The 24,997-nt window shown below is 38.3% G+C and overlaps 1 protein-coding gene across 1 annotated transcript; it reads right to left on the reverse strand.

Moving 5' to 3' along the window:
• Positions 1-23,513: 23,513 nt before the first annotated feature.
• On the reverse strand, positions 23,514-24,740 carry LOC149933951 (zinc finger MYM-type protein 1-like). Its single transcript, XM_090153382.1, has one exon. The coding sequence runs from the start codon at positions 24,738-24,740 to the stop codon at positions 23,514-23,516; it is 1,227 nt and encodes a 408-aa protein (XP_090009508.1).
• Between the last annotated feature and the right edge of the window lie 257 nt (positions 24,741-24,997).

The following is a 24,997-nucleotide window of genomic DNA, read 5'->3' on the forward strand; positions in this document are numbered from 1 at the left end:
TACTTGATGCGTCAGGCTTGGTGCTGTCCTCTAGGGTGCGTTATAGTTGGCCCATTGCTATTTTTGAGCGGAGCGAGCGAGCGTAGCTCTCACTGTGGAAACTGGCAGAAAAAGTGGCTGTCCGGTCCTAGAGAAGCTATTGGATGAAACGAAAAGGGGCGTTTTGGAAAACGACTCGAGAGGGAAAAACGGGTGATTGTTCCGCGCTTTAAAAAAAATTGGTATTCTCTCACTGCGATGAATTGGGGGGAAAAAAAGTGGGGTTTCGGAAAACGAGTCGAAAGGGAAAGAGTGGTTAATCGGTCGTGTTGGGGGGAAAAACGACTCCAGAAGAGCCGGCGCCAGAAAATTGCTGTCTGACGGAGCCACGAGAGGGGAAACAAGTGGGCCCGGCAGTCCCAAATAATAGTTTCACACGAGCCAAGCTTTACGAACACACGAATAGTAGTATAACCGGTAACGGAAACATGAACAAATAAAATAAACGGTCGAGAAAAACCGCTCGAAATATTTTTGTGGGTAATATGGGAACCGCTCGAAATATGTTTGTGGGAAATATAGGGGTGACAATTTCAAAAATTACCCAGAGTGGTTGGGCTAAAGGGTTAAAAAACCAACAGAAGCGATTTCACCACGTTTAGAGATGCACTTACGAAAACCCATGCCGCCCCCTCCCCTCCCTTCACACCTAGGGGCTCAGGGAAGGTGATAGCATAGTTCCCAAATTCCACAGAATGGCTGGGCTCCGAAGAGTCGCCAACAATAGATAGGAGCGCTCGGTGGGAGAGTCGCCATATCTTACCCTCCCCCACCCGAATGGAAGCGAGAGGCAAGCGCTGTTGCGGAAACCGTGTGCGAACGAAAACGCCAAAACGCCAGAGACGGAAACGCCAGAAGATCGCCGAATCCCGATTGCCCGACTTGCTTGGTTATTGGTTGTCGAACGCGCGTGAATTTTAGGGACGAAAATCTGGTTTAACTATAGGAGAATATGGCTAGCTTTCTACGGCCTTTCCCTCTCTGGTTTAAAACGCGAACGTAGGAGAATTCTACCGTGGCGTAAGAGAACGACGTATTGCGGACGGTAATAATCCTACTGTGGCGTACTGGCGTTAGAAAACGGCGTGTTTGCAAACGGCGGCAGCGGGGACCGTAGCGGCTACGGGAGTTTTACTCTATCCTATACTAGGCTCGTGTAAAACTAAAAAGACTCAACAGCTGACAATGACCGAAAAACACAAAACGTTTAAATGAGTTTTGAAATTTATATTTTTATTGACCGAAAAACATAAAACGTTTAAATGAATTTTTAAATTTATATTTTTATTGACCGAAAAAAACAAAACGTTTAAATGAGTTTTGAAATTTATATTTTTATTTAAAAAAACAACACGTTTAAAAATTTATTTTGAAATTTTACGTAAAAGAACATTTAAACAATGGGCCACGTCGACGTCGACGTCAGATTCCACACCGGCAAGTCGTTCCCCGCATCTTATAACTGTTTCTCCACTCATTAATGCAAACGAATTGAAATAAAGAGTAATCTTTAAAAACTAAATTATTTATCTCGCTTTCCTTTCTCTACTTGAGTTTAATTAATCTAAGCCTAATTAACCACCGGATTTGCATCTCGCTCCGCTCAAGTATTTGTTGAAAATTCCGTTTTCGGTTTTTGCAACGTCCTAGTTAGTATGGGGTTGGGGAGGCGCCGCGCACCCCCAGCGCTCGAGCGAAGTGAGTGCGCGGCGCCGTTAGGTGCCAATACTTTGAGTACATTCGACGTTGTATAAGTCAACATCACACTGAAGTCTTAGTAGGGTAAAAAAACCTAAAATGCGTTGAAATACGAGAAAAATTCCCAACCCTTAAAAGTTAGTACTGTTCTGCATTTCAGCCTTTTCCTTTTTCGTCATCAGTCCTACGTTCTCCAAAACGTATTAAAATCTAGAAATTTAAAGAATCGTCTTCCACATCAGTCCTACGTCATCAATAAACAAACAAATCTCGAAATATATCGTATTTCCAGTTGTAAAAATTGCTGGCAACTTGGCAAGTAACAATTTTACATTGATCATATCTTTTTAAACAATAAATTGCGGTTAAAACTTAATTTGGCATTGTTAAAAAATCCCGTTCTTTGAGGTACATATTATTATTATATTCAGTTCACACCCAAATCCCTTATTTGTAAGAGTTAAGTATAGCAGTGGCGCCGCCAGGATTCTATTCCCACGTAGGCACTACAATTTTGGGCCCCCTCTTGCCCACCAATTTTGAATATATTTACTTCAACCATAAATAATATAATAAACATAAGTATGACACTACCTATTTACCTAATGCATTTTTAATAATAGTCTGTTTCGCCATTGACAACGTAAATTATTATGTGACTAAAGACTAATAACTCCTCTTAGTCTTTGGAAATCGCCGAGTGATACAGCCAAGGCCCATTAAAATTGAAATGCTTTTAAAAATGTAAATAACACTTTGTGTGAAAATATTTATGCATTATTATATCAGGAGATAAAAATAACAAGCTAATGTTTAAGGTTTATAATAGTTATTTCAGAGAGGTTACCCGTAGACCTCTCTACAATGTCGAACGGTTCTCTCCCGCCTTTACGGGCACTACGAGCTAACCATCTAATTTTACCACTATTGAGTAAATGCCATATTTCTTGCCCCACCCCCCATATAGGGCAGGCATGAAATCAAAAGAGAAAGTGAGTCACCCTTTTTATTTCATTGCCTCACATATGTGGCAAAGAAATATTGGAGAGGGTCACGCCGCCGCCGCCGCCGCCGCAGCTTAATCACCTTGTTTTTTATTATTAGCGGAACCAAAATAATAATCTTTTTAGGTATATTTGCCAATATATGATAAGCCACATTTCTAATGATAAAAGAAACTTTAATGATCTTTTTAGGTATATTTGCCAATATATGATAAGCCACATTTCTAATGATAAAAGAAACTTTAATGATCTTTTTAGGTATATTTGCCAAATTTCTAATGATAAAAAGCATTTATTTAATAAAGAAAAAATACGTACATAGGTTAAATCAAATAGTGTTAAATAGAAAAATATATACGTAGTTTAAATTAAATACAAAAATATATTAAATAGAAAAAATATATACTTAGGTTAAATTGAATAAAAAATCTTTACATATAGGTTACATTGAATACAAAAAATCTTTACATATACATATAGATTAAATTAAATATAAAAAAATCTTTACATATGCATAGGTTAAATTAAATAGAAAAATATATACATATACAGAGGTTAAATTAAATAGAAAAATATATACATATACAGAGGTTAAATTAAATAGAAAAATATATACATATACATAGGTTAAATTAAATAGAAAAAAATATATATATACATGGGTTAAATTAAATAGAAAAATATATACGTAGGTAATATATTAAACAGTTGGTTCGTGTTCGGTTTCCTCTGCGGTAGGTTCTTTAGCGTTTGGCTCGTCAGCGGTTGGCTTTCCAACGACTGGTTCGTTATCGTCATCCAACTTATTTTTGTTTGGGGGAAGAAACGAGGTCCTTCGCCACAAAAGTTCACCAATAGTCATCCTCGTCTCTTTAAGCTTGTCTTAGATTTTTATAACGCGCATCATCCCTTTTGCCGATTGGAAATTCGTTAGTTCAAATTCAAGCTCTGAGGTATTCTTTGTGTTATGAGTATAAATGTGATTCTATACAATATGACCTGTTTGATAGTTCCAATTCTTAATTTTATCTTTTAAAGTATCATTCACAACTATATAAGTTTCGTTGGTTCTCTTCTTTAGGCTTAACTAATTTAAAACTTCGATTTGTCAGTCATTTCGGAGCCTCTTTCAACGCGATCTAGGAGGATTTATACTCGATACAAGAGCAGGCCTTAGACTTCGCCATTCCCCTCCTCCCTTCTATCCTTTAAAGACATAATCAAATGGTTAAATAACCTACTCTCTATCGAAATGTAGATGGAAATTAAGTACAAAAATTATATTTACATTATTTTATTGATGAAAACCAACTTTTAAGTTAATAAAATCATCGTGTAGAACTTGCCAAAAGCATACGAAATTTTTCTTCGCGGCTTCGGCGTGGGGATTACACAGCGTAGGCTTCTGGCATTCAAAAGGTCACAGACTTTAATTTAAAAACACTATAGTAAAAACGTGTGTACTATAGAGTGTTGTTAAATTAAATTTTAAAGAAACCACTTAAACACTGTTAAACTCGATATCATAGGTCGGGGGGCTCTGGGATTTAAAGATCGCCAATGCCCTAGGTTAGGCTGGGGCTCTCTTTTGTTTATTAGAATGCCGATCTCTGCTATATATATAACGGTTCGATTGAGAGCCGGGCCATGAAATAATATTATTGCCTTCCTTGCAAACTTGTTTTCTTTGAAACAAGTCTACATCTCTGCTACTGACGGTCATTTCAAAATAGTCATCAAAATATAGCGAAGAGAACTATATACAAGACTTAAATCTAGTCACAAGATAGCTTGTTGTTTGTTTATTTTTATCTCTGTAGCACCTGTGCGATTTCGTGTTCCGTCTTGCCACGCGCGTAACTCCCCCTCAGCGGGAGGAGAAGTGCCGGCCGCGTAAGGTACCCGTTGCGTTTTTGCTTACGCGCTTACCCCCTGGTATTATACAAAGAGTATTATCCTTTTTAAATGGAGTAAATATAAACCCATAAAATATGTGCATTAGTTGATAGTCACAAGTTTGAAATTTTTCAGCAATTTCTCTATTAATTCGGCTATAGAAAATTTACCAATATGAAAAAATAGGGCCCCCTTTTTTAATAAATTTGGGGCCCCCTCTAGTTTTCCACGTAGGCACGTGCCTATTGCTGGCGGCGCCACTGAAGTATAGTCTACACTACCACTACAAATTTAATTTTCAGTATTACTCCTTAGTACACACCAAACATAAATTTTGATTTCACGCGTCCTACTTTATCTTGGGAGAAAAAGTATAGAACTCACATTAAACTATTGTCGAAAATGCATTGAAATTGACGGTTTTCAAAACGCGTTAACTTAACTAATTATCATTTGCGGTAACTAATAAAAACTCCTTCGTACTCCTTAGACACTGGGCTTTCATCTAAGAAAATAAAAAACCAAATAAAGGAGGGGGGGCTGTTCTTCACTTTTGCCCGTGTGTTGAGTGAAAATTGGTAGTTTACGTGTCCGAGAATGATAACATCTTATTTTCCCAAACTTTTAGAAAACGTTGGGCTAATAATTTGAAATTATTATACATATATTTAATTACTTTAAACCATAAGTAACATAATAACGATAAGTATGACAATAAACGAGATTTCCAACCAAACTGATTTTCATAGTTATTGCGTAACCAAGATGTTTTCTGAGCACAGAGCCCTCTAGTGTCTAAAATATGCGAGACTTTCGCTAAGCCGAAATATCTGGTTTCCGATAGAAAGGCGGAATATTAGGCTAAAATGATAAAAATTCAAAACGTTTTTCTCGGCGCCCCGAGCTCCTGTTTTTTAACACGCTTGATTCGCACGTGGACTTCGAAACAAAGCCAAAGCCCCTCGCGACTCGAGAACGTGCTCTCCGATATTAGGCTTAAATTTTTATCAAAAAATTGTCATCCAAAACGGTAAGTCGTGACTCGTGAGTCCAAGTCACAGCTTGACGAGAGTATCAGTGCCGAAAAATGGTTCGGTTAGAAAATTTGCATTAAAGCAATAGGAAGTATTATACTTATTGTTATTATGTTACTTATGATTAAAATAATTTTGAAATTTACACTTAAAATCCGTAACGGTATAGGAAAAAACCTTCATCTGGAGAATATTTACCTTTGGGAAGACGCAAAACTCCACCAGTAAAGGTCTCTATCGTAGTCAAGGTTGTCAATTAAATTTTTAATTTACTCCATTTATTATTGTACAACAAACATTCTATATCGAGATTTGAAATCACTTTGTAGTGATCATCAACGTAATAAATTCTGATGCTGTATGATATATTTCGCTTTCAACACTTTTCAATTTACACAAGTTAAGGCCGAGATAGGATTAGTTAAAAAACTGTTTGGGAGTGAAAACGTATTAATTAACCTCTAGCTATACAACAGCTAAGGAAAGTTTCGCGGTTTGGAGCCTTGGAGATATCTTCTATATATATAAAATCTGATGTTTGTATATATATATATATATTGGTTTGTTACCTTCTATGCACGCCCAAGATAGTTGTCCGGTTCGCACGAAATTTGGCCTGTGGCCCCTGCTGTCAGGTTATAGGGGCGTCTTGAGATTGCTAACCTTCGTAGTTTTTGACCACGGGACCAATAACCGGTGACCGCAAGACCGAAACCCCGGACCTCACGCTGTCAAGAGACACCGGAGTTCACCGAAACCCCTGACCTCACGCTGTCAAGAGACGCGGGTATTAAGAGACACGGGAGTTTATCTCTCTGGCTCTAATTGCCTCACTTAGCTGCTGCATGACACGACCTTCGACCCTTTTCGCTGGCGTTCGCTCTCTTTTCTCGCCCCCCCCCTCCCCTCTCTATCTGTGTCACGTAGACACCTTTGCCCGGGCCGTATTCTTTCCACGCATGCCCATAATACCAAAGATAATCTAGACTACTATAATACCAATGCCATTTGATTTTAAACGCCTGCAATTTCCAATCAATCTTAGCTTCGCAATGACAAAATAAAGCGCAAGGACAGTCACTTAAAACTGCGGGAATTAATTTAGAAAACCCATGCATTATGTGGCGTGTTCAAGAGTTGGAGCTGCAAATAACCTGTACATACTTACTCCAAACGGATAAACTAAAAATATTGTGTACAAAAAAGCTTTATCATAATTACATCTTAAACTAATCAAAGAAATCAAATATATGTTAATATTACAAGATATGATATTTTGCACTATTAAACGTTTGCAATTTAAAAAAATTCCTATTTACTATTTAAAAATAATTTTATTTGCATATTTAATGTAAAGTGCATTTTGTTTCCGTTTTCTAAACCCCAATTTACTCAACTTGCTGAAAGCACGGAACCTGTACATACTCACTTGACCTCGCACTGTCAAGAGACGCGGGTGTTAAGAGACACGGGATGTTATCTCTCTGGCTCTAATTGCCTTATTTAGCTGCTGCATGGCACGACCTTCGACGTTCGTTCTCTTTTCTCAGCCCCCCCCCCTCCCCTCTCTATCTGTGTCACGCAGACACCTTTGCCCGGGTCGTATTCATTCCACGCATACCCATAATACCAACCGATATGCCATTTGATTTTAAACGCCTGCAATTTCCAATCAATCTTAGCTTTGCAATGACAATTAATAAAGCGCAAGGACAAACACTTAAAATTGCGGGAAACCCATGCTTTATGTGGCGTGCTCAAGAGTTGGAGCTGCAAATAACCTGTACATACTAACTCCAAACGGAGAAACAAGAAATATTGTGTACAAAATCGCTTTATCATAAGTACATCTTAAACTAATCAAAGAAATCAAATATATGTTCATATTGCATTATTAAACGTTTGCAATTTTAAAAAATGCCTATTTACTATTTAAAAATAATGTAATTTGCATATTTAAAGTAAAGTGCATTTTTTTGTCCGTTTTCTAAACCCCAATTTACTCAACTTGCTGAAAGCACGGAACCTGTACATACTTACTCCAAACGGAGAAACTAAAAATATTGTGTAGAAAATCGCTAAATCAACTATATGTTAATATTGCACTAATAAACTTTGGCAATTTAAAAAAATGCCTATTTACTATTTAAAAATAATTGAATTTGCAAATTTAAAGTAAAGTGCATTTTGTTTCTTTTTTCTTAACCCCAATTTACAAAACTGGCTGAAATAAAATAAAGAAATTTCGGGAAATCTAAAAGCGCGCGTCCGCCGCGACACCTGGTGAGAAGTCGGTGAGACAGTAAAACAACTTAAAAGCGCACGCTGCTGAAGACGCAAAAAATATGTTTTGCACGCGCGGCGAGTTCCAGTTATAAGAGACCTAAGCCTAAATTACGCGATTTTAAAAGTTAGGATAGTTCGCAAATCGCTCATACGGGGTTAGGGGCGCTGGCGGCAGCCCCTAAGATGGCGGCGAAAATTAAAACCCAAACACCCAAAAGCTATTTTTTCAAGACAAAAAAAGGTACGTGTTAGTATATTGTCTTGTTAATCTTTTGATACGGAAATAAGGCCATATTTGGAAAAGCTTGGCCGTTGCCCTTTAATATTTCAAGTTACGTTGTTTCTCTAATTGAACCCAGAATGTAAATTTATAAAAATAAAAGTGCTTATTCAAGTTATGCTTCTTGTTGTTCACGTAAAAGCTGGTTCGATAAAAAGACTAATTAATGAATTATTTTTATAATGTAGTAGTGTAGTAATGTAATCTATTTTATAAGAAAAATAGATTACATTACTACTTTTAATGCCCATCCCTTTTTCAATTTAAGTTCTTATCCCTATATTTCATTGTTTACCTGTTCTTCACTGTTTTTTTGTTTTGTTTTTTTTAAACCTAATTACAAACTTTGAATTTTTTTATAAATGTGGGGCATGCTAATTAATCGGTTCGCGCAGGCTTTGCACGTGCAAATATGATTACCATGTTTGCACAATTGTTTTTTTTTCGTTTCTTAAGCAAATGCATGTAATGTCCTTTGCGCGATCACGCGGCTGACCTTCTTCTTTGTCTGAAAATAATAACTAATTGTTGCACTATGAAGTGAAACGCCCGCAACGTTAAAAATCGTCACAACATCGAGGAGTAAGTTACTTCTTTGATTAACGACGCACAAACTCAAATGATTAAATCCAATTTAATCACGATTATAATGATTAAATCATATTTAATCATGATTGGGATTGGAATAATTTAATTTCGATTAGAAATTTTGAAATTATTACAATCGTGATTACAATTATTGTAATCGTGTTTAAAATTAATATAATTATTTTAATCGTGATTACTATGATCAGAACGATTTCAACTGATTAGAAAGCTTAGATCGTGATGAGACTGATTAAATTGCGATTAGATTGATTAAATTACGATTACTCTGATTTAATCATTTTATTGGCTATTTTGAACCCCGCCACCTAGTTTCCACTTTTTAGTTACACCATACCAACGTACTTATTAAGGGGAATCAAATGGTGCAAAAATTATAAGCCGCAAATAATTAATTTTAAAGATATTCTAATTTAATAATATGTGGGTATATTAGCGCGTAATACAATTGTATACAAAAGTTTTCATTGAATAGGTTTCGTTTTGTTTTATTGTATATATACCGTAAGTTAATTTTTGGGCAATTTTATCTATATGTGTATTCCTGGATAATCTCTCGTCATACCAAACGCCTAGGTATTTAAAGTTCTGAACTCTAGTAATATTATAATTATTGATACATAAATTAAAGTTTAGGTCAGTTTTTATATTTCTATTTGAAAAGAGCATATAGACTGTTTTCGAGAGATTCAGTTCCAGGGCATTTTTATCGAGCCAATTATTTATTTTATTTAGAGCCGAATTGAGATTAGCGACTAGTGTAGTTAAGTTATATTCGTTGTCCAATAACAAAGAATCATCTTCGTATAGAGTAAGTGAGTCATTGTCATCGATATTAAACATGTCGTTAACAAAGAGATTGAACAGTAGAGGAGACAATATAGATCCTTGGGGAACACCACAGTTAATATTTTTAGATGTCGATAGAGTATTTCTAATTTTGGTTTTACTACTACGAGCATGAAAATAAGATATTATCCAATCGTGCGCTCTGCCACGAATTCCGATAATATACAGTTTTTTTAATAATATTTCGTGGCTTACTAGGTCAAACGCTTTTCTAAAATCTAGAAAAACCCCAATTACATATTTGCCGTCATCAAGATTATCAATAATATTTTATATACCCTATTTACAGCGTGCTCTACTCCTTTCTTTGCTACAAAACCAAATTGTTTTTCCGATATTAGCTTAAATTTGTCACAGAAGCTAGAGATACGTGAATAATAGCATGTATCAAAAAATTTAGCAAACGCCGAGAGTACTGTAATGGGTCTGAAGTTTCCTGGGTCGGTAACCGTCGGTTTTGTCGCCTTGTTTGTAGACTGGACATATTGTACCTTTTTTTTAGTCGCGATGGATAGATTCCAACCTCAAAGCTTAGGTTTATTAGATATACTAGAGGGTCAGTTAGGTATGTTTTTATAATTTTTATTAATTTTGGCGAGATTTCATCTTCTCCTGGTGCTGCGCTTGATCTCAGATGGTATATTATTTTATTCAGTTCTGATTTGTCAACATCGAGAATTACCATTGAGTTTGGATTATTTAAAACATTTCTATAGGTTTGCGTAACATTTAAGCGTTGTTTAGGTGTGTGGGAACAGAAATACGTATTTAAGTCGTTTGGGGAAATAGACGTATCCGTTTGATTATTTTCTACATTGCTATTTAAAAAGCGATTTACAAGTTTCCAGGTACTACTTATATTACTTTGTTCCGAGATAAGTTTTTTTTTATAATGATCAGACCGTGCGTTTCTTATCATGTTAACACATCGGTTTCTGGCAGTTTTATATTTAAGTTTATTTTCTTCCGTAGGAAAGTTTTCAGCTGTTCTCTTCAATTTATTTTGGATTTCAGCTCGTTCTTAATTTTATTATTAAACCATTCGTTAATTTTTTTATTCTTGTCTTTTGGAGTGTAGTATGGAAAGGACAAGTGGTAAGTTTCGAGTACCAGGTGAATAAAAAGTTCAAAGGCATAATCTATATTTTTTATATTATAAAGTGCCTCCCAATTAGTTTTCTTAACATTCTCAATAAACTTTGTTATATTTGATTTTGACATATTTCTACGGGGATAAGATTCTACATTGGAGATAGGGTTATCTAGTGATATCAAAATAGGGTAATGATCACAGATGTCCCAGTCTTCCAAAATATCTGTTTTGACATAAAAATTAGTATAAACGTGATCTATTAGGGTCGCAGAGTGATCAGTCACTCGTGTAGGGGCAGTAACTAATTGGTTTAGACCATTTGGGTTCGTTAAATCTAGCAACGCTAAGGAGTCATTATATCGCTTAATACTATCAATATTTAAATCCCCCACTATAATTTTTTTGGGGTAAATTGGACTTAGTAAATCAATAATTTTTTCTAGGAAGTTTAAAAAATCGATAACATTGCCACCCGGTCTGTAGATCACAAAAGACGCAAATTTCCCCAATTTTTAAGGCATAGACTCAATATGATCTGTAATTTGACACGCTTCATGTATAATCTCATATTTTATTCCTGACCTAACGTAAAAGCCTACTCCACCTCCCAACCCTCCCCGACCTCCCACCCTAACCTTTCTCCCAATACCCGAAAACTAGTAACCGTTTATGACGTCAGCATTGTCATTAACATACCATGTCTCCACAAGAGCAAAAATGTCTACCCCGACATCGAAATTAAGAGTACTATTGCAAAAAAGATAAGGGAAATTAGCCGATGCACTTTTAATATTACTGTATAAGATTTTAATTATAATTTTAACGTAAAATAACAAAAGATTTACTTAAAATTATATTTTAGGTTTAAACTTGAACCACTTCGGATTTGATGAAGTCGTATTTATAGCTAAAGTTACCGATTTGAATTTGGTTTAGTTAGTAAATCTATATTTTTCTGGAAATTTTGATTTTGCAAAGGTTCTTAAAAATATCTGGCGCTTTCTTGTTCTTGCGTTTAATCGTGTTCAATATAAATATTCATGCCTTTGAGCTTAGCACTATTTTTTAGAATATCTATTTTGCCCTCGTATGATTCGGCTCGAAAAATTACGTATCGCCGCTTCTCTTTCTTAAAAGGGCCTCTTCTATATGCCTGGCTAGCAAAAGGATCTAGATATACCTCTAATTTGTTATGGAATAATTCTTTAATTTTTCCTGCTAGTTCATCTCTCGTCTCCGTTTCACTATCTGCTAAGCCTTTAATAACTATATTATTTCTTCGAATCGATACATCGATGTTTTCTAATTTGTATCTATTCTTGTCGATTTTAGCTGTTAACTCTTTGTTAACGGTTTCAAGGTTATCTTTAGTTGTTTCGATTTCGAATTTTAGCCCAGGAATGTCTTTTACGTCTTCTTCTAGATCAGATAATTTTTTCTGTACGTCTACGAGAAGCGATTCTATGTTTTCAACTTTTTTGTTGTTAATTACAATTTGTTGCGAAATGTTATTTAATGACTCATTTGTAGCGGTAAATTTTGATTCTATTTTTTCGTTCAATTTACGAATTTCAGTTAATATAGGATCTCTAGTTTCTGGGGCCATTACGTTATTTGTGATATATCATATAACTCGGCAGAGTTAAAAAAAAAGTAAAGAAAATTAACTGACTCCCCTAAACAAAGAAAAAGAAAACAGTCCAGTTATTATTTTTGGCGAGCGATATTATATGGCGTTTGAACTCTGCCAGAGTGAAGCAGTCGATGTGCGAGTCTTCGTATTTATGCTTTTGTAGAAAGGTGTAAATGCAGACTGAGGAGTGACAGCTAGATGTTTTTTGTTCATTGATTGCTGAGATACACTGATGTTTGCCGCGAGATTTGTAGACAATTGTTGGTGATACACAAAGCAGCTTCGTTAAAACATAACTGATTATCGTTACGTACAGCTTGTAATTGAGTCTTTAGTATTTTTCCAGATCTGGCGAACGCAGTTTTTTTCTAAACAAAGAAAAAGAAAACAGTCCAGTTATTATTTTTGGCGAGCGATATTATATGGCGTTTGAACTCTGCCCGGTCGAAAATCAGCCTTTCTTTATTTATTGAGAGTGGTAATGGAGCCAGTACGACTGCAATATTCGCGAAATATGCTAATAGCGCCAGTAGGACCACAATATTTTCGAAATATGCTGCTGTAGTAGACGTGGGGTCTAAGGATTAAAATGACGGTGCCCGAAACAAAGCTTTTGTTAAAGGATTAAAATGACGGCGGGCAGTGTCGTAAATAGGGCCCCCACAAACCCGCGGTGCGGGGGGGCCCCGTAGTTTCAGGGGGCCCCTTTTTAGTTCGTTTTATAACCTTGCTTTTGTTCTATCACGGCACGAGCTTTTCAGTCGGTAGGAAAATAATTTCGGTCATAATTTCCGATAAATCGAGGATAAGTATAAATGAAGAAAGTCAAGAAACTTCATTGGCAGAGTTTCTTAAAAACGTGTGCAGGGGTGGAGAAATGGGGTACGCAACTGCGTACGGGCGCAAAGATTTTTGGAGGCGCAAATTTTCTAGTTCTAGAAAAACGTTTCGATGAGAAAATTGTAGAGTGCTGTCGAAAATGTTCAAAGAAATTTGTTTCATTGGAAAAGAGCACTGTTTCACGAAGATATGAGATGATGAAAAAAAACAAGCTGTCCATAGGGTCCAATAGCCTTGGCATTTTTGTACGTAAATGAAGGAAATCACGTTAAAATGTAATTTACAAAAACGCCAATTTAGGCCTACAGCAGACCTAAAAACCTATAAGTAGGCCAACTACGCACAAAGGTCAAGTTTTCAATTAGTATGTAATGTGAAAACGTTTGTTTCCAACCAATCTCTAACGTTTATTGAGTCTAATCGACATGCCGCTAAATTTTTCTCGTGATCTGCGTGCTGTTATGGTCGAGGTATTTTATGGTGAAGATGATCGTAACGCGGAAAGGGTTAGTGAATTTTTCACCGTTCGATATACAGACAGAAGACCAAGCCACAACACCATTCTTGGAGGTGTTCGTGCCTTTCAGACATACGGAAACGCCAATCCCAGATTTCGTGGACCAGGTCGTCAAGACATCAACATGGAAGACACCGTTCTAGCCTATTTTGTTGCGTATCCTTGAGCAAGCGTCAGAGGTACAAGCGATGATCTCGGGTTATCGACGAATTACGTGAGGACCACTCTTCACAATCATAACTTCCATCCGTATGGAGCGACCCTCCACCAAGCTCTTCACGAAGGAGATATGGAACGTCGATTTGGTTTCTGAGAACCCATCATTTCATTACGTCAATCAAATGCTGGTGACCGACGAGTGTTCCTTTGCTAGAGATGGGCCTTTCAACCATCAAAAAGCTCACATGCGGTGTGACGCAAATCCTCACTGCGACTTTCCTCACCATCATCAACAACAACTCCGACTGAATGTTTAGGCGGGTTTGCTCGGGGATCGAGTTATTGGCCAATTTTTCCTCCCAGCTCGTCTTAATGGACAACGCTACTTGGCGCTTTTGTAGAACGAAATAGCAGACGCTATAGAAGCTATTCCGCTGGATGCTTACGGACAGATGTGGTACCAACGTGACGGCGCACCACGCCACGTACCTAGATGTGTAGTGGAGCATCTTAACGAGTTCCCACAGCGTTGAGTTGGCAGGAACGGTCACGTTCGATGGCCTGGAAGGTCTCCGGACCTAACTCCGATGGACTTTTTCTTGTGGGGGTTCATCAAAGCACACAGGTTTACGAGACGCCCGTTGAGAATATCGAAGATTTGCGTCACCGAATCATTGCAGCCTTCGAACTTGTCACTCCTGGTATGATCAGACGCTCGTTTCCAAACATGCTTCATCGTGAGCAAACATGTATCGCGGCAAACGGAGGTATCATAGAAACTCACTTTTAAAATTTTTATGTTTATTCGAATTAAATGTTCAATTAAATCTTTCAGACTTTCTCATTGAAACTAAGTTTCTGCGTAAAATATTATGGAAGAATTTAATTTGAAACCCTATATAGTTATTCGCTATAACGAAAATTCAAACACGTGCAAACAATTTTATTATTATTAAATACATAGCCAGTGAGTCCTGCCCTGAGTTACATTTTCATAGCTAGGGGGCATCTACGAATAAAATTTCGGGGCGGTTTTCACTTTTCAGGAAGGTTGGGAGAAAAGGAAAAGTGTTGGAAGCATAGCTTTGAAAGTGCTAAATCCCCAAAACCCTCCTTAAATACGCCATTGTTTATTAGTAGTAAACAAAAGTCTCGCAAAAAGAGTCGCATAAGGGGGCCCCAAAAAAAGTTTCGCGGGGGGGGGGGGCGAGGACCTTAGTTACGCCACTGACGGCGGACTACTATATAGGTAGGAAAGAAACATTTCCCAAACCGTATTCAACGATTCTTTAAATTCCTGGATTTTAATGCGTTTTGGATAACGTGGGGCTGATGACGAAAAATAAAAATATGGACATGCAAAACATTACTAACTTACTATTTTCGGTATTTTCGCGGTATTTTAACGAATTTTAGGGGTTTTGGTGGGGAAAATTGGTTAGGTTATTTATATCGGGTTGACGATGCTTGGTGCTGTCCTCTAGGTTGCGTTATAGATGGCCCATAGCTTTTGTTAGTATGGGGCGCCATTACTTAGAATACATTCGACGTTGTATAAGTCAACATCACACAGAAGACATATAATATGACATAGTATGATTAAAAAAGCCTTAAATGCGTTGAAATACGGGGGAAAATCCCAACCCTTAAAAGTTAGTACTGTTTTGCATTTCAGCCTTCTTCGTTTTCGTCATCGGTCCTACGTTATCCAAAAAGTATTAAAATCTAGGAATTTAAACAATCGTCCACGTCATCAATCCTACCTCATCCACCACGAGTGCGCGGCGCCGTCAGCCGCCAAGGTAGAGTCTTTGGGCATTTTTTAATTAACTTTTTAAATAATGCTTTGCGGGGAATAATTTTCGCACCATTAGAATCTTCTTAAAAAGTACTTTAAGGGGGGGTCGAGAAAGGGGGCAAAGGTGTTGAAAGAAATAAAAAGAAAGAAATATATTTACATATTTCCCTGAACATCTATTTTTGTATAGGTCGTATTGTTTACATTTTTTTTTATATTATACCTTTTTTAACTTCGTTGTATAAATACTCATTCAGGTTTTTGTGAATAAACATTCCTTTGCATTACTTTAATCAAGGCAGTTGTTTGATTAGTTTTATTCTTAACATGGTAGCATAGAGCGTGGTTCAGGTTCCATGCAAGTATAGCTCACTGTTCTCTTCAAGTCAATCTACCGTCGCAGTATTCCTTTGGAAAGTCTGTCAAGTTGTCAGTCTCTACGTTTCTTCGTGATCGAGATGGCGGAGCAAGACATTTCCGGTTTCCAGAAGCTGCACGGGTCTTCCAATTGGGCTAATTGGAAATTTGGCGTTGAGATCTTATTGATGGACCGACCAGGAGCATATGAGGTGGTATCAGGGGAGATTCTTTTTCCGACTCCACTGTTGCCTAGCGCAAGCCCGACGGACCAGGCCGACTTTACCAAGAGAGCAGCAGCTTGGGAAAAAGGCAATAGAGCGGCTAAAGTGGTCATTACCAAAATGGTGGACTCGAGCGACTTCCCGATAATTCGACGCCATGCAAGTGCCCGCGACATGTGGTTGGCATTGCAAAATACTTACGAACCGAAGACAGAGCAAGAAGCCTTAAATCTTCAATTCGAATGGTCGAAGCCCATGTTGAAAGGATCTGATGAACCCATGGTGAAATATATCACTCGCGTCAGGGAACTGGTGGACAAAATGGAGGAGTTCAAGATAAAACCGGATGATTCAAGCGTCCAAGTTAAGATTCTTCACGGGTTACCGGAGCAGTTCGAGATAATTACGGAGCTTTGGTTTACGAAGGCTGCATCGGATCGTACTATCGAAAGTCTCACAGCTACCTTAGTCGCTGCTGAAAAACGACACAGCCTGAGGCAAGCCCAACGTACTGATCCGTCGGCTGCTGGTGGAGAAGCCTTTTATGTAAGGTCTCAGAAAATAGCAAATACTAAGACGTCGGCCCAAGGAAAGAATCTCAACGATGAGACCAAATCTGTTCCTGCCAAACAGAAAAGGAGAGGTGTCAGGTGTTTCCATTGTGGTAAATGGGGTCACTACAAACGTGACTGCAAATTGAAAAGGGAAGATAAAAAAATGCCACCCAAATCTGGGGAACAACTTGGATCCGCAGAATTGCTCATTGGCGAAACTACTTCGATCATTGACCCAGCTGAAAGGTTCATTGTCGACACGGGTGCGACCTGCCATATGTCGTTTAAGTTTTCCTGGTTTACCAAGTTCGAAAAATTCACCGAACCGATTCCCATTACATTAGGGAATGGAGCGAGAATCGACGCCATTGGCCAGGGATCTATAGATGTTAATACCATCATTGAAGGCAAGTTTTTTATCTCAACAATCTCTGATGTTCTTTATGTCCCACAGTTGAAGCGCAATATATACTCGATAAAGTCGGCGAAAGAGAAGGGGCTTCGTTTCAGAGACGTTGGTCAACAAATGCTATTCGTTCGAGATGGAGTTGTCAAGTTGGTGGCGGATTACACTGGTGTATTCTATACTTTAAACATTCGTATCCGCACATCAGAAGCAAACTTGACTGGCGTTGATTCTTTGCAACTCTGGCACGAACGTTTTGGTCACATGAATAAACGGCAAGTCCAATCAGTACTCGGAAGAATGAATATCACTGTTGGAGACAAAAACGATTTCTGTGGAGCATGTGTTGAGGGTAAACAAAGTCGTCGTCCGTTTGTAGAAAGGACACAAAGATCGGCTCGTGTAGGAGAGCTCATTCACGCAGACGTGTGTGGACCGATGGATACGCTGTCCTTGGGTGGTACTATGTATTTTGTTTGCTTCACTGATGATTACTCGAGGTACCGCTTAATCTATTTTTTAAAGGATAAATCTCAAGTTTCAAAAGCGGTGGTAGATGTTGTGAAGTTCGTGGAAAAGCAACATGGCTTCCCAATTAAGTCAATGCTGACCGACGGTGGAGGCGAGTTTGATAACCATGATGTTGCAGAGATTTTGTCCATGATTGGTGCTCAGTTTCGAAAAACCAATCCATACACTCCACAACAGAACGGATGCGCCGAACGGACCAATCGTACGCTTCTAGACATGGCTCGTACAATGCTGTTAGCCAAGAAATTACCCCAAGGTCAATGGGCTGAAGCTATAAATATGGCAACATTCATTCTCAATCGAGTTGGATCAAGTCGCGTGGAGAACAAGTCCCCTTATGAACTTTTTCATGGCAAGCTACCCAGAGTACACGACTTTAAAGTATTTGGCACTGTGTGTTACGTCAAAACACCTGATGCACGGCGTCGTAAATGGGATCCAAAAGGCGTACGTAGTTTTTTCGTTGGGTATAACGATGATGTTGATGGTTTCAGAGTTTGGATCCAAGAAACAAACAGGCTTGTATGCAGTAGAGATGTTGTTTTCGAACCAGAGTTAATCAGTTCTTTCAGAAGCACTGGTCCTTACGAATATCAGGACTCGGAAGACGCCGGTCATTCTGACGACGAGGACGGTTCGAACAATACCGTCGCTGCCACTTCATCTGGTCATTCTGCCGACAAGGACGGTTCGAACAATACCGTCGCTGACACTTCATCTGGTCATGAGGACGTGGCACCAAAGATAGCGATACCTTATCCCATCAAGCGCCGAGACCATCATACAAGTAAAATATCCCAACGACTATTCGAAGCCATGGTTGGAGAGATCGAAGAGCCTTCTACTTACTTTGAAGCTGTCAATTCGGAGAAATCAAAAGACTGGACTGACGCAATGGACGACGAAATTCTTTCATTGGCTGAGAATGAGACGTGGACGTTGGTGGATTTACCGAAGGGAAAAAAGGCTCTGTCTAATCGATGGGTCTTTCGTGTCAAGCTTCATGCTAACAACACCATCGCTCGTTATAAGGCCAGACTTGTTATCCGGGGATACTTACAACAGGAAGGCATTGACTACCATGAAACGTACAGCCCAGTTGCCCGATACGAGACCATTCGAGCAGTCCTGAGTGTAGCAGCCAACGAAAACCTCCATCTTTTCCAGTTTGATGTAAAAACCGCTTTTCTCTATGGTCTTCTGGAAGAGGAAATATATATGTCTCAACCCGAGGGATATAATGATGGTTCCAACAGAGTCTGCAGGCTGAACAAGAGCCTGTACGGTTTGAAACAAGCACCCAGGTGCTGGAATAAACGGTTTTCCGATTTCCTCTTACATTTTAGTTTGAGCGAAAGTACGGCTGATCCTTGTTTATTCTACAATAACAGCGTTGGAGATAAATTGATAATCGTGCTGTATGTAGACGATGGACTTGGAGCTGCGAAACAAGAAGGCACGAAGCAAAAGTTTCTCTGCGAATTACGAAACCAATTCAAGATAGTAGTACCAACAACTGAACGATTCCTTGGCGTTCAAATCTCACGCCTTGAAGATGGTTCTATTTTTATAAATCAAGAATCGTACGCCAGACAGATTCTCCATCGTTTCAATATGCAAGATGCAAACACGGTTTCGACACCAATTGAAAGGTCCCACGGTAATTTTAAAGATATTGAACTTAATACAGTTGTTCCTTATAGAGAGGCGGTTGGCAGTCTGAACTTTTTAGCTACTTGCACCAGACCTGATATATCGTTTGCCGTTAGTGTGGTATCACGCTTTCTGGACAGGGCAACCGCTATACATTGGATGATGGTTAAAAGAATTTTTCGCTATCTTAAAGGGACACTTAAGATGGGAATCCTGTATCGAGCTAATCATAAACCTGGGACCTTGGAGGCGTTTAGCGACTCAGATCATGGGACGGATATTGATACTCGTAGGTCAGTGAGCGGGATGGCCTTTTTGTACAGTAATGGAGCAATATCATGGACAAGCCGTATGCAAAGATCAGTGGCGATATCTTCAACCGAAGCCGAATACATGGCGGCAAGTGAAGCGGTAAAAGAACTTGTCTGGCTTAAAACTCTGTTCCGTGACATCTCCCCACTAACAAGTATTCCAGTCCTTCAACTGGACAACATCAGCGCCATCAGGTTGATCAAAAATCCCGAATTTCACCAAAAAACTAAGCACATCACTTTATCCGGGAAAGGTATACCAAGGGAGAGCTTCAAGTTGAACATGTACCAGGGTCGGATCAAGTAGCCGACCTCCTCACTAAAGCCGTAACGCGTCAGACCTTGGAAAAGCTACGATCCCTACTCGGAATGGTTTTGGAAATTCCAAGTTCAGATGTTACTAAAATATAGTTCAAGGGGAAATGTTGAAGGAAATAAAAAGAAAGAAATATATTTACATATTTCCCTGAACATCTATTTTTGTATAGGTCGTATTGTTTACATTGTTTTTTATATTATACCTTTTTTAACTTCGTTGTATAAATACTCATTCAGGTTTTTGTGAATAAACATTCCTTTGCATTACTTAAATCAAGGCAGTTGTTTGATTAGTTTTATTCTTAACAAAAGGGGGTGGCGGGGCTATTGTAATTTTACCATTTATTTTTATTATAACGCACCTCACACAAATAATATTTTTGACCAATAATTTTCGACGCAGAGGGGAGGGGCCGAGGGCATTTAGCAAATAGCACAATAAAAGGGGAGGATATACCCCGGCTGTCAGTCAGATGTTATAAGAGCACTCCCGTGGAAACGGTCAGCACTTTGGTTTTTACACACAATCCTTAGGGATTTGTGTGTATTACGATCACCTACTGTGTAGCCGCCGCCGCTGCCGTACACACGATAGCTCGCGGTACGTTAGTAGTACAAAGGCGATTGGTGTCTCAATCGATGGGCACCTTTATAGCCTCGACGAAAGTTTCGTAATTTTGGGATCGGAACCCGAGAAGTTGGTCAAATGCCCAATTTACTATTTTTGGTGGTTTCGCTTTGTGTGGTAGATATTTTATTTAAAATTAAGTCCGATAACGTTAAAAAAAATATTATTGGTTAGGTTAGGATTCATTTGCACTACAGCTTCGGTTATATCAGTAAATATTAAATTTAAGTATAGTTTTCGGGTTAATTTACGGGACCCGCGTGTCTAGTGAGTTCTAAACGCCAGTTTCCCTCTCGCATTTTTCAAGGCCGTTCGCGCCGAGCTTTCAGCGTATGCCCAGAAGTAACAATAAGTTACTTTTTACGATCAAAAACCAAAAGTTTTGTTACTTCTAGGCCTATTCCAGCTTAGGTTGCAGTCGCGTTGAAAAAGTTAATTTTAAATGAGTTAATTAGCCATTTCGCGTCATACCTGAACTCTTTACGCGCTGAAACTATATTCGCATTCCATTGAAAGCCTGCCTGAAATAATGTATGAACAGGCGCGTAAAAAATAAGTGTGACCCTTATTATTTGTTATGCTCAGAAGTTAAGAATAAGTGTGCCACTAAATATTTTTTGACCAGCTGCCGTACACACGATTGCTTGCGGTACGTTAGTGTGCAAAGGCGATTGATATCTCAATCGGTAGGCACTATTATAGCCTCGACGATATTTTCGTAATTTTTGGGATCGGAGCCCGAGAAGTGGGGCATTTGCCCACTTTAGTGTTTTTGGTCGATTTTCAATTTAAATGTACCCCACCACCCGCGTAGGCACTATTGTCATATTTGAATTTCGTGCCAATTGATACAGGTGCTTTATAACTCGTTCGCGTTTCGCTACCTTATTTCCAAAACCAGGTAACTCGAAAAACTTGGTTTTTATAATAATTAATTTAAATGAACTGGTTTGCGTTTTGCTACCTTATTTCCAAAACCAGGTAACTCGAAACGCTTGGTTTTTATACAAATTAATTTAAATGGACGTGTTAGCGTTTCGCCACCTTATTTCCAAAACCAGGTAACTCGTAAAACTTGGTTTTTATAAACAATAATTTAAATGAACGTGTTTGCGTTTCGCTTCCTTATTTCCAAAACCAGGTTACTCGAAACACTCGGTTTTTATACAAATTAATTTAAATGAACGTGTTCGCGTTACGCCACCTTATTTCCAAAACCAGGTAACTCCAATAATTCTTTTCCGATAACATTCCTCTTGGATTTATTAAGTTCATGATTCGAAATTTGTTCAAATTTAAATTTAATATTTAAAATGAAGTTAATACATCAGTGGGATTGTGTGTACTTAAATGTCCGTGACATCTTGTTCCTCTCTTATTGCCTCAGAAATGCAGCGCATTTCGGGAGAAAAGTGTAACTCCAGCATATTTAAACAGGATGATTATTTATATGAAAAAGATAAAGTGGATGCTGGTTTCATTTCGCCCAGGTATTTTTCACTATAAAAAATAAAAGGTAACTCGCTAAATTTATCTTTCTATGTAGGCTATATATAGAAAAGTATCTGAGAACCCTTTTCGCAGGCTCTACGATATAGCGGGAGATATGGATAGAGACAACGCGCGGGACCTGATAAAAATGATGATGGTACTACCTCTTTTACCAACTAGAAGTATTCAAGAGGATATGGACATCATCAGGGAAGGAATTGCGGGACTTATTCAAGATCCAATAGTTTGTGTATCGTATATAATATAATTTTACTTAAGTAAATGTTTTTTGTTTAATTTTTATTTTTTTCCCTAATCAATTGAATTCTGTTGACTTGAACGCTTTGGCCAATTACATTCAAAATTATTAGATCAATATAGTCACAAATCAATGCGCCTAACAAACAAAACAACAAGTAAAACGAGAATGTTATTTTGAAAAAAAAGCACTTTACAATAACTGTAAAATGTATTTTAATATAGTCGTATTCAAAGACTACCTGAACAGTTTGACAACAGCATCTTAGACGTACGCCAATTTTTAAGTCAAGCTAAATATTTCATGAATCCAGGGCCAGTTCTACAAAATGACGAAGTAGAACCATAACTAGGTCAGTAATTATATTTTTTTATTACTTAAAAAGTTAAAACGAACATAAACTTATCTTTTCTATAGAGGATTTACCAGACGCAAATTGGATACCCGAAAAACTGGCAGCACCACTAGCATTAGTATCACCTCTAGCACCGGCAGCACCTTGGTATTAGGTCTGTGGTGGTGATTTGCGTATTAGCCAAAGTTCGTTAAAGAAAAACATTATATGGGTATTAGTTTAGCTGATTATTATTATTATTATTAATTTTCAGTGGCGTCGGAACATTGTTGGAGCAGGGGGGGGCGCAAGAACGTGAACATTTGTAGCAAACGGCCTCGCTCGCTCGGCGGTGTGTGTTCAGGGACGATCTCATGGCGGCAAGGAGGAGTTGTTCGCAACTTTACCAATGATCGCACAGCTTAGTAGAAATGGCGGATTCGAAATTCAACAATAGGAAAAGTTCCACCAGTACCCCCTCGAATGAGTTTCAACTTGGCCCACAGTAGCGTAAGAAGTATATTTGAGCTGAGAGGGAGAGAGGTGCCAAAAAAAGCGAAAAAGAATAACAACTATACAATACGATTTTTATTTTTATTTTACTTAAAATGTTAGAATAATATTTACAGTATACAGTATAAAAATTTGGTGTTAAACGTTATCTCCAAATACTCCTTTTCTTTCGGGTGTTTTTTCGACAAACTCCGCAACGACTTCACCTAGATTTAGTTCCACTGACATATGCACATGGATAATCAATAAATGTGTTAACCGTTTCTGGGTCATTGTTGACCGAAGATACATACGTTTTAACACGCCTAAGAGCGCTAAAGGATCTTTCACCGCCAGCAGCTGAGGCAGGTACGGTTTTTACCAAGCAAATTAGTTTAACCACTTCACCAAGTAAAGAGAAAACCGCTGTTTCATAGTTTCTGAACGTCTCAACTAGTTGATCCACACTGGTAATATTTGATTCTTTCGTTATCGCTGACAACATCATCAACTGAGCGTGTAAAAGATCGACTTGAAAATCTGAATTACAGACGCCCAGTATCTCATTGACATTTTCTTTAGAAGGAACGTTTCCTTTGGAGGCTTCTAATAATATACTTTCAAGTAAAATTAGTCGATCGATTCCGGGTTGAGAAAAACGCCGGTTTAATTCGGAAATGACGTAATCTAACATAGCGAAATATTCTTTTCTCATATTGTCTTTTGCGCTTAGTGATGCTGCGGTGGATGGGTTGGCTGTTTGTTCATAACGCCTAGGTATCTTTTTCTTTCTAGGCCCTTTCGGGCTTTTGAGTTGCAATTTTCCTGCCGTAATTTCAGTTTCACTCCAAATTTCTTCAAAAACTTTATCGGAACGAAAATCGGCAATAGTCTTGTTTAAAACGTCAGATGCTTGTTTAGCACCCGAAACGGTGATGTCTATCTTTTGTAGTGTCTTAGCTAAAATTTCGCAAGGAGTGAATTTAGCCAAAGAGGCCCGCAATGCGAAAACCGTCTCAAACTGATTTAATTTTCTTTCGTACCCTTTTAAAACAGGTCTTCTATCATCACTTACGGCGTTTTTGTCGCTCAATATCTCCGAAACGGTTTTCAGAACTCTCTCGTAGTTTTGAAGAAACCTTTTCATTGACGAAGACCGTACAGTCCATCGGGTGGTACACAATGGGGGAAGACTTTTTGCACTTTGTATTTCGTCTTCTGGTGATGTTGCCGCTGTTACGATGTTGGCATATAACGTTTTTCGCTTTGAAGACTCCAAAATAATGTTGGACACGTCCTTAACGGCAGTTAGCGTATCATTAACCATTTCGCACTTTCTCCCACATTCTTGCAAGACCAAATCTAGGGCGTGGTTGGAGCAGTGCACATACATAGACTTTGGCTGCAACTGTTCAATTTTAACTTTCAGGCCATTGATAGAGCCAGACATATTTGCCGCACCATCAAAACAGAGTCCCCTTAAATTTTCAAAACTGAGACCAATTCGAAGTAGCATATCATTTACTACAGTGAACAGAGTGGCGGCTTTAGAGTCGGGTGAATTGTACATTCCAATGAAATCTTCGTACGATTGTAGTTTCCGGATCGGTATAACGAATGCACAAGGTAAACTGCTCCTTTCCAGAAATATCGGTTGTTCCATCAGCAATGATAGAATAAAATGGACTCTTCTTGATTTTTGCAAGG

This window comes from Leiobunum rupestre, chromosome 7 (genome assembly GCF_980474605.1).
Source record: "Leiobunum rupestre chromosome 7, qqLeiRupe1.1.hap1, whole genome shotgun sequence".
NCBI classification, from domain to species: Eukaryota; Metazoa; Arthropoda; class Arachnida; order Opiliones; family Sclerosomatidae; genus Leiobunum; species Leiobunum rupestre.